The sequence below is a fragment of a genome, unplaced genomic scaffold (genome assembly GCF_019419815.1).
Source record: "Pyrus x bretschneideri cultivar Hongxiangsu unplaced genomic scaffold, Pyrus_bretschneideri_v1 Contig52, whole genome shotgun sequence".
Taxonomy (NCBI): Eukaryota; Viridiplantae; Streptophyta; class Magnoliopsida; order Rosales; family Rosaceae; genus Pyrus; species Pyrus x bretschneideri.
In genome coordinates, this window is record NW_025999790.1 from 789,148 (window position 1) to 800,274 (window position 11,127).

General features: G+C 38.7%; 1 protein-coding gene across 1 annotated transcript; it reads right to left on the reverse strand.

The window, feature by feature from the left end:
• Window positions 1–924: 924 nt before the first annotated feature.
• Window positions 925–3,973, reverse strand: LOC103954940 (loganic acid O-methyltransferase-like). Its single transcript, XM_048570421.1, has 3 exons — window positions 3,875–3,973; window positions 1,932–2,597; window positions 925–1,263 (listed from the first exon to the last, which is right to left on the reverse strand). The coding sequence occupies exons 1-3, from the start codon at window positions 3,965–3,967 to the stop codon at window positions 925–927; spliced, it is 1,098 nt and encodes a 365-aa protein (XP_048426378.1). The 5' UTR covers window positions 3,968–3,973.
• Between the last annotated feature and the right edge of the window lie 7,154 nt (window positions 3,974–11,127).

Sequence of the window (11,127 nt, forward strand, 5' to 3'; positions counted from 1 at the left end):
GAATCATTTTATTATACAAACGGACCACCATAGTTTGATGTACTTCCTTCAGTGAAGAGAACATACACCTTTTCAGCATAAGTGGGTAATTAAGCTATTGGGATTTAATAATGAAATCCAATTCAAACAGGGAAAAGACAATCAAGCTGCTGATGCTCTATCTAGGTCCCCTCTCAATAATACTTCTTCTTCATCCCTACAGTTGTTAGAAGAAGTTCAGCTGACTGCAATTTCATATTCATGCTCTACATGGATAGAAGATGCAACCTGGGAATCATACCATGAACGGAAAATTGTAAATCTTTGATAGTACAAGTATGATGGTTGCAACTCTGTTTCAATAATTCAATTGTGATCTTATTGTGTAAGATTGATTTTAAAAAGGGGGGGGGGGGTTATTGATAGGATTCTGCCATGTGGGGTAATAAGATGTTGACAGGTGTATGGGGTTGTTAGTAGTTGGTTAGAGAATAAGAGATAAATAGCAAGTTGTAACAGATGGGAAAGCAGTTAATGAAAAGTTGTTGCATTTCTGTTTGTTAATGTCTGTGCAATTAGGAAGAAGTGGAGAAAGGGCTTAACACTCTCCCACTTTATATTTTGTCAATTAAATAGGTCCTACAATACGTTATTAACACGCTCTAATCCACACTGATGCTGTTGCAAGCAATTGAAGGTTCGTGTAGGAGGTTCTTTTACAAACTCTAATTCACGTTTCATTTCCATTTTTCAGTTGCAGATAATAAATAATTAATGACGATATTGACACATAAAAAATTCATTGCCTGTGCCTCTTGTGTGTAACTAGGAAACTGAGACTGCACGTAGGACAGCGTGATACAAGTACTTCGAAGGCACATGGGAGGCTTACGAATTTTTACTGCAGATATTTCAATACCAGAAGCAACACTCTAATTAAGTCAATTAATTTGCTTTGCGTTTAAGCACGGCAATGGAAACAACAGTCTTCCCCAACTCAAACTTGGAGGGTTGCTCTTCAACTTTCTTATGGTATAAGTTGAAGACTTCATCTATGATTTCTTCTCCAAAGTGCTGCTTGATGTGTTCTTCATGAACTGCTCTAACGTGAGATGTACATAATAAGGCATTAGAGAGATTGCTATTTGGAAACATATTTGGTAAAATTTCCATTCTCTCAATGCTAAAGTATCCAGTTCTTTCTACGGCAACTTCCAGTTCTTGGGGAGACATGACATACACAGGTATGTTAAATGAATCTATTTTCTCTTCACTAACCAATCCCTGCATGTACAAAAACACATTGAAGCCACAGAGAATATATATATGCTCTTCTATGCAACATAAATATGAGAGATAAAATTCTCTCTTATTGGTAATTTTTACATGCATGGTTCTCTATCTTATACCATTATTTGGTTTTATAAAGATTAGATTAGTGGTATTATTATGGTAAAGAATAGGGAAATATTTTTTTTTCTCTCTACGAGTTTGAATTATTTATTAAGCTGATTTGGAGCTAGCATTTGTCTGGTAATATAATATTTTGTTGTCAATATGTCTCTGTGTGTGTGTCTATATATATAAACTTTTTACGCTAAGGACATCCTTCCTAAGTCTACCCCATAATACTTCTCAATGATCAGATTTAAATACTCATTCCAGGATCATTCTTACCAAAAATCATCCCATTTCAAAATTGTTTGTCATCTAAAATGGAAAAAAAAAAAAAAAGAAAAAAAAAGGGAACAATAAGGTTCTAGATAAAAAGTAAAATGAAAATGCGGATAGTTGATGGTTACGGAGTTAGCCTTTTTTCGGGCATCAATAATCCTTGAAAGAGCTTCCAAAACTAAACGTTCCAGACCATCAAATCACATCCCAAAAATAAGATGTCCGTAATTTATTCAAGTTAAATGATATAACGTAGCTGAATATTGATCATGGCTTACCTTTCTGGCCATGTCTATGAGGCAAGATCCTAAAGTTTCATAGATTACACTTGCCAGAGTATGAGAATGAGGGGTACCATTGGGGCGACATGAAATGATAAGCACCATCAATCCTCCATACACAATCTCTTGTGCCCTTGCATTAAGAAAACACTCCATGTCCAAAGCATGTTGAGTTTCATAAGCCCTTGTCACTTCAGTTGTGGAACTTGAGTAATAGATTTTTCCTTTATTCCAAGCTGGACTCTCTTTGTTCACTATCTCTTTTGGTACTCTAGAAAGCCAGTGATTTGAAGAAGAACAGTGAAAAAAGTGAATGGAAGCATTAGGAAATATCTTACCATAGAACGAACCAGGCACACCTGCGGCGTAGTATTGCCTGTTCTGAGGGAGGGATTTGAAGAGCATGTTAAAATCATTTGTGGTTTGATCGTTGAAGAAAACTTGAAATTTGGGGATTTGATGAGAACTCAGCCCTCGGCTTTGGTACTTGAGTTGCACAGTTTCAAGTATGGTTTCAACCGCAAAAAAAGTATTAGGCCCAGTGGAGCAGCCTAAATCTGCAATTCGAAAGGTGTTGCAGGATGATAACAAGAATGCGTGTACGTCAAGCTTTTCTTCAATTTCCTGTCTTAAAACTTCTTTAGAAGAATTCACTACACTTTCCTGAAAAAGAAACAAAAAATTAGATCGGATGATACATCTTAAAATTTGAAGTAACACCAGATGTACCAAATTTTATACAATAAATTTATGTATCAAATGACGTGACAGATGCCATGTTATAAAATTAATTAATAAAAATTTCCTCCATGTATTAATCATAGAATTATTAAATTTTACTCGCCAAAAAAAAATCAAAAGAACTTTCCTAATCCCATGATTCCATTCAGTAACTACTTATCGTCACAGATATGCCGCACCGTTGTATTTAAGTCTCTTCAGTTTATTGATAAAAAATAAAATGTAAAATAAAAGTTATTTATATAATGTCTCAGTGAGAGTCATGAACAAGGCGGGTGCCTAGGCTGCAGGGTCGGCCCTAAGGGTAGATGCGTAAGGTGACTGCCTAGGGCCCCTGACTTCTGGGGCCCCAAATTATATATATATATATATATATGTATTAGTATATAAATACCCTAAAAGAAAGAAGAATAACACAAAAAACTTGGTGACGTAGTGGAAAAGAAGGCATTTATTTGGTTAGTAAGGACTTCCCAGACAAGCATATTCAAATAGTTCATCTGAGACTCACCAAACAAGTATTGTTTTTCCAAATATAATTAGAAAGCCTACTCTAATAACAATTTAGATTATGTAAACTTAATTAGTACATTTGCATCTAAAAATACAAGACGTGTATTATCTAATTTTTGTATACCTTTCTTCTTTTGATAACTTTTAACGGTATTTGATGTAGAAATACATTTTTTCATGTATTAGCGAATTCTTTTTTTTTCTTTCTACATATCAATGTACTAAGAGTTGGGGGTCCGAGAATTCTAGGGCCCCACTTCGAAGGCTTGCCTAGGACTCTCAAATTCTCAGGGCCTACCCTGCTAGGTGGCCTATGCGTTCTTTCTTAATTTTCAAACGTCCAGAGACTAATCTGAGCAGTGGCCAGCCCAAGTAACGCTAGGCAAAGATTTTTAGAACAATTATAAAGAGCTGAACTCATTGTTGTGCTTTCCAAATTCCAACTAAATTGTTCCTATTTTTTTTTTTTTTACAAACGATAGCCTTTCATTCAATTTTCTAAGAAATGTTTGCATCTTCAACAAGAGCATTAAAAAGCCATTCGGATATAGCATAATCCATCTATGAACATCTCACCATCCCGGTTTTGAAACATTCTTGAATCCTTATATTAACAGAAGTACCGTTGACCCAAACAAATATTGCTTTTGCATGTTAAGAGTAAAGGTTACAAATTAAGAAGGTACCTGAAAAGTGGAGTTGTTAGCATAGCTGTTAGGGCCATCTCCAGCATTCATTGGATAGGCTTCAGACAAATTAGTATCCTCTACTTCAGTCATCTCTCTCTCTCTCTCTGTTTAGGAGTTGAGAATTGGCAAAGGCATATTGAAATTGCATGTTGCGGATCTTTGTTATTATATCCACGCTCTGACGCTAATAAAAACAAATTGGCCCAATGGGTTGGCTGCGTGTCTGCTGTCTTGTTTCCCTTAAAGATCCATTCATTTCGTTTATTGTTTTTAATTTTTTTGCTTTTTGTTTTTAGCTTTTACTTTTTATGATTAAAAGAAGTACATGGAGAAAAGTAGGACCGTGGAGAGTGATGTATAATTTCAAAATATATTATTGTGTTTATATTTTGATTTGTTTCTATGGCCACTTGCAAATAAAAATTAGAGAATATGTCATAACCTTTCAATACATATATTCAAACGGGTTGGCTTCTGTGCTGGTGGTTTGTCATAGACAACACAATGATTATTTTATATTGAAAAGGAAAATTGTGCATGCTCGCGGTTTGTCTTTGGCAAACTGATGCTAATTTTCAGTGCACCACTTGAATCCTATAGGATTGTTCGTAAAAGCTAGACCTAGTATTCATATCCCGTTTGTTATGTTTGTGTTATTTTCGTGACATATTCAATATCTTAATGAGCTTGTCGTGTAACACTTATTAAAATGAATGGGTAATATCACCAAATCTAAACTCGACCTATTAATATTAACGGGTAATATAATCCGACCTGATTCTCGTTAAAAAAAATATTTTTTAAAACAACAAATAAGCATATGAAAAACGTACGTGAGATCAAAGAATTCAACGGTAAAAATTTAATGTGAGCTTAAATTATATGGCTACCGTTGTAGTAAGGTATTTTAATAGTTTTAAATTAATGCTTGGCAGGAGCAACAACATGAAGCTCGGGTCAGGTGCAGAGGAGGAGGAGCCATCAACATTAGGAAAAAGATCATGAACAATCAAGAAGGGATGCATCTGACATGTCTAGTTGAGAAAATTGCTATTCGTAAGCTTGAAAAAGTGAGCCACGTTAGATCCGGAAGGAACAGAGGGAGCGGAAGACGAAGAAGCTGCTACCATAGTAGAAGGAGACGGCAAAAAATAATTAGGTCAGACAGGGGAGAGGGTGCGGCACAATACGGTTATAAATCTAAATCGGTTCATACCATATAAAAATTATAATCTGATAATTATGTTCATAGTACAACTATCTTTTTTTATTTTTTGTTTTTTTTTTTTTGTTTTTTGGTGGTCAAACTAGAACTTTCATTAAATAAAAAAAACTATTACATGAATTAGAAAGCTCAAAGGCAGTCTGAATACAAGTATAGTCAAAACGAAAATACAACAAAAAGGCCCAAAAAAGCAAACCCACAACAACAAAAACCCTAGATCAGGAAGACTACTGACTCCACCACAGCAGCTAAGCCGCCATTGCCGATCCTCCACCACCGCCAAGAGAAAGAACCCGCGAACAGCACTTTAACGACCATCTAACACCAAAGTGTGCCGCCGATGGGAGACACGAGATAGGTCGAGTGGTAAAGGTCGGCGGTGGAAAATTGATGATGGAGAGCAGCAACGGAGGAAGAAAAGCGCATAAAAGCATAGATCTAAGATAAACTCAAGGAGATTGAGACAAGCTCAAGGAAATTAGAAATTTAGGAGGAAAACCAAAACAAGTAAGAGAAAGGAAAGGAAAACAGGAAAGATTGAAGAAGGGAGGTCTTAGTGAGTAGGTGGGGGGGGGGGGGGGGGGGGGGGGCGGGGGTGGTGGGGGGGGCGCGAAGAAAACGGATTAGAAGAAGGGAGGGATGGAGGAGGGAGTGAGGGATAGGGTAGCTAGCTGGAAGGAAAAGGAAAAGGTGAGGAGATGTAGGGGTTGCCTGACGACCCTAACCGAAGGAAGGAGTCAGCGGCAAAAAAAGGATTGGGGGTTTTCCTGGGCGAGAGAGAAAAGTCTAGAGAGAGAGAGAGAGAGGGAGAGAAAGAGCTAGAGAAAATAGTACAAAGACCTATTTATACAAATACGTAGACTTTTATTTTTTATTTTTGAACAAATGATATTATTTACAATAAGGGGAGGGAATGGGCCTAACCTCACAATGAGCTAGCAATAATGTGCTTCAAATTCGTCTTTAGCGTAAGGATCTCTAAAAATCAAGAATACAATCGAAACCCGTTGCTGATGTGGAAGCTAGACTTATGGCCCGGGGGAGGCTAAAACGCTTTTGTGAGTCTTCCTGACCCTCGGAAAGGGTGGATAACCGTGACTTACCACTAGTTGTCCCTCTTTTAAAAAAAATAAAAAACTACTAGACCAAAATAATAGGGGGCCTCTCTTTCATAATTCGAATTTATCTAATTAAATTATGCCGGAAATCCGAAAAATGAAAAATGAAAATAATAATACAACATCTAAATGAAAAATGAAAACAATAATACTATTGGACCATGTATCAATTCTCTCACAAGGATGAGTGATATTTTTTTAGTTTTTAAATGTTGGTTGCTTCTTTGAGTGTTCAACTCATGATCTTCTATTTGCATGTGATCTTCTATTTGCATGGTTCTTCAATACCATAAGTTTTTTTTAATCTCCCTCAAAAGGTGTGAGCATGTTCAAATAGCCATATGTCTAGTCGTATGGTGAATTGCACCAGTATCCATTATCCAGGCTTTATTAGAATTGAAATCAGCTGGAGAATCAGTAGCCATGACGGTGTGTAATGGAGGTAGTTGAGCACTTTGAAATGCACAGTTGCTCCTGTTAAACCAGCTGAGAGTAGGGGTGGAAAAAATTCCCGAAAATCCCAAACCTAACTGAAAAAATCCCAATCCCAAACCAAAAATTTCCCAAACCGAAATTCCCGAAATTTTTGAGATGCTATCCCGAACCGATCCTGAAATTTTGGTACGGGATTCAAGATTGGCTTCTTGATATTTTGGGAATCCCATACGAAACCGAAAATATATATTATTAATTATTATATATGTATATTTATACATATATATTATATAGATATATATATATATTATTCTTTTATAATTGATGCTAGTAGTTTCTAATTCATGCTTTACAACCTGGAATGCCCTACACCTTGCATATTTTTCATGTTCTATTTGATATTCATTTGGATTTTATTATTGCTGCTGTCATGGCTGATGATTTCAGAAGGCTTGATTCTTTTGTCTCTCAATAGATTGCCAAAAGGGTTTAATTAATTTGAATTTCGACTCTGATAAAAACAGTCAGACATGCCAGTGTTCGATTAAATGGTAGTATGAATGAAATGACATTCCTAGTTCATGAATGTGTTCTTGAATTATATATTTGAAGAATAAATCATAATTTCACATTTTAATTTGGGATTCCGGATTTGTCCCAAAATCCCGAAAATATTTCGAGATTCCCAAAATTTGGTTTGTGATTGGTATTCAAATTCCTGACCTGAAAATTTTCTGTTTGGGATTGGGGATACTAGTTTCGGTTTGGTATCCCATACCGAACCACCCCTAGCTGAGAGCAAGGTGACCTCTTTTTCCACAGATTTGACATTCTAGAATTCCACCAGCAAATGTAGGTTGTTGTTCATTTCTATAAAAGTAATTTGGAGCAGTGTGCCCTGTTTTACTATAAATTCAACATGCAGGTATGATATTTGACTTATGTGCATTGTTGCCATTCCAATTTGTCCTGGATGAACCCCATTTGTGTTATTGGTAGAGGAAACAGAGACTTTATTATTTTTTTTTATTGAAACCATCATTTCCACCATCATTAAATCGTGGTTTAGATAATGTATCTAGAGCCATTAAAACCACCCATACTTCTATTAGAGGTAAACTGTTGTCCTCCATTCCTTTGATGAATGTTATTTCCACTGTCATTGGATCTCTGATATTAACCCACAAAACCAGTACCTCCATGAAAATTCTGACCATTTTGAATAGAAGACTCTCCTTGGTAAAACTGCCTTTGAGCTCCATCAACTGATGATTCTCCTTAATAGAATTGTCTTCTGAAAAGTTCCTCCATGGCCGCCGGCTTTTGGCTAAGGCTGGGGGTCGGTGGCCGCCCCACCTTCTCCTCTTCCTAGCCTCCATTCCTTCTCCTCTTCCCCTCTTCCCTCTCCATCCCCCATTCTCCTTCTCCTAGCCCTTTCACCCCCCCTCTATTTTCTTTTGCCATTTTCGTCTCCCTGTCCCTATTGTTCTTAGCCTTCCTCCTACCTCTTCTCTCTCGTGCTTCCTCCATAGTTTTTCCTTTCATCTTCCCCCCTCGCGCGCTCGCGCGCGCGTCTTTTTTCTCCTTCGTCCATCCCTCCCTGCTCCTCCCCCCCTCCCCCCAAGGTTTTCCATCGTTGTCCCAGGGGTTCTCTGGTTCCCTTGGATGGCTCTGCCATTTTGTGGCTTTGGTGGGTGTTGGTGGCTACCGGGTTTGGCGTTGGGGCGGCCCGGATATGGGTTTCGTAGTGTCCCTCCCTCGCTGGGGTGTGATGGGCTTTCGGATCTGTAGTGTTCTGTCCGCGGTGGAGTTTTTTTTGGATGCTCCCGGAGACATGGTTGCTCACAGGTTGTTATGCAGTGCAGGTCCGTTGCTCCTAGTGTTTTGGGCTCCCCAAGGGCTTTGCCCTTGGAACTATCGTTTCAGTCTCATTTGGGTTTGTTTTTGGGGGGTGTGGCTGGTGGCGTGGCGACTTGGATGAGATAGTGCCCTCTGCCTTCCTTGTCGGTCGTCGTTACCCTTCCCTCTGCTACAACCCACACCGGACGGCAGCTTTGACGATCTTTGGTGCCTTGGTTTTTCACCCCAGCTTTAGTGGGTGTCCCACACCTCTGTTATCTCTGCACATGATCCTGCTCCTTTGTATTCTTCCAATGATGCACCTGTGACTCCACTGTGGACATGTCGGATTTATTGTATTTGCCCTATGCATGTGTTGGTCGCATGCTCTTTTGTTTTTTAGTCTAGCTTTTATGACTGTTCTGTGTTGCTTCGGCAATTGGTTTGTGTTGCTACTGCGATTTTGTAGCCTCGTTGTTTAGTGTAGGTTTTGGTGAGGGTTCAGTGCTTGGTATGCCACTTATGGGTCATATCAATCTCGGGACTCCTCATTGTAATGGTGAGTTTTGATTGATTGCCGTTTAAGGGTTTTAAAATTATTTGTAATTTGTGCTCATTACCTCCAAATCAAGAAATTGATCACTGGAGCTTATGTACCCATCTGGCATCCTTGAAAGTGGTTGGTTATTAATGAAATTCTATCGTTTCTTTCAAAAAAAAAAAAAAAAAAAAAAAAAAAAAAGTCTTCTGCTCTTGTAGCAGATGATTCTCCATGTGAATACATCCTAAACATGAGAAATTAGACTGAGCTTTGTAAATCTTCAATGATCTTTTCAGTACTAAGAAGTTGTGTTCGAAATTCTTTGAAAGTGATTGGAGATTCCCTAGCTACAATAACTGTCGGCCTCATCGTATTGTAAAAGATCTCGAATCGTGCAACATATTGTTAAAGATCATTGCTAAATTGCGCACCACCATTGTTAAAGATCTCGAATCCCCGCCAAGAAATGTCAATTCCAGCAAGATTCTTCACAAATTAGATCGGATTATCACTGAGACTCATGACTGATGAAGAACCTGAGCTCTTGATGTAAGAATCCTATGTGGACTCAACTAGTTAAAGATAAAGGAGAAATAATATGTTGGTAATACAAATTAATAAAAGTTTGGATACGTGGAAAACTACATCATATACTTGACGGATATACTTTCATCGTGCATTTGAAATGAAGCACTAATCACACCTGTGACATCCCACATCGCCCAGGGGAGTGATCCTTAAATGTATATTCCCATCCTTACCTAGCACGAGGCCTTTTGGGAGCTCACTGGCTTCGAGTTCCGTAGGAACTCCGAAGTTAAGCGAGAAGGGGCTAGAGCATTTCCAGGATGGGTGACCCATCGGGAAGTTGCTCGTGAGTTCCCAAAAACAAAACCGTGAGGGAATGGTAAGCCCAAAGCGGACAATATCGTGCTACGGTAGTGGAGCGGGCCCGGAAAGTGGTCTCGCCCGGGCCGGGATGTGACAATTTGGTATCAGAGCCTAACCCTGGCGGCGTGTGTGCCGACGAGGACGTCGGGCCCCCAAGGGGGGTGGATTGTGACATCCCACATCGCCCAGGGGAGTGATCCTTAAATGTATATTCTCATCCTTACCTAGCACGAGGCCTTTTGGGAGCTCACTGGCTTCGGGTTCCGTAGGAACTCCAAAGTTAAGCGAGAAGGGGCTAGAGCATTCCCAGGATGGGTGACCCATCGGGAAGTTGCTCGTGAGTTCCCAAAAACAAAACCATGAGGGAATGGTAAGCCCAAAGCGGACAATATCGTGCTACGGTGGTGGAGTCGGGCCCGGGAAGTGATCCCTCCCAGGTCGGGATGTGACAACACCCACATCTCCACGATCGGCATTTGAAGCAATGGGAAAATAACCAACCCTCCACGATAGATGGGAGTTGGCTGTCATTGCTTTTATAAGTGCAAGAGTTCCCTGCTCACAGAGAAAAATGTTCAGCGTTCTTGGCTCTATCACCATCTGAACATAAGGTCTCTTAGTGGGTAGAAGAAACTACTTGACATCCATGTACGTTGTTGGGATTGAGGGAGGTTCAAATCCAATTAGTCATGGGATCGAAACTGGCAGACCTCTCAAAGATCGAAAGGTTTTAAGGTTTGAGACTAACGATGGATATATAAATATATATGTATTGTGAATTGTGAATTGTGATTAGAGTTTCTGTTAATTTACTTAAATTTCAACATTTGGTATCAGAGCCAAATTAACAGGCTCTAATCCTTCGAACATTATTTGAAAAACCCTAACTCTTTTGTACTTGGAATTGAAACAAGTCAGTTACAACTGGTTCTATATTTATTGCTTCTCGAAAATTGAAAGTTGGGTTTATGTTGATCTGTACTAATCGTTGCTTCTTCAGAAAGGTGAAGGTTTACTCAAAAGGAATAACCAATTTCCTATTTACATGCATTGTGGTTCAAAAACCCATGAAATGTTCACATTCTTTTCCAATGAGGAGAATGTATAAGTTGTTAGGTGTTTTTAATCAGTGTATATCATCATATTGATCAGGCTACATTCTTGTCCAAAGACATGATATAATTGCATGATAAGATCCTGT

Bases quoted from the DNA above. Each gene is read 5' to 3' on its own strand.
- LOC103954940 (XM_048570421.1), bottom strand. From the start codon at position 3,967: ATGACTGAAGTAGAGGATACTAATTTGTCTGAAGCCTATCCAATGAAT. The intron at 2,598-3,874 runs GTACCTTCTTAA...TTTCTTTTTCAG, and splicing joins CTAACAACTCCACTTTTCAG to GAAAGTGTAGTGAATTCTTC. The intron at 1,264-1,931 runs GTAAGCCATGAT...TTGTACATGCAG, and splicing joins TCATAGACATGGCCAGAAAG to GGATTGGTTAGTGAAGAGAA.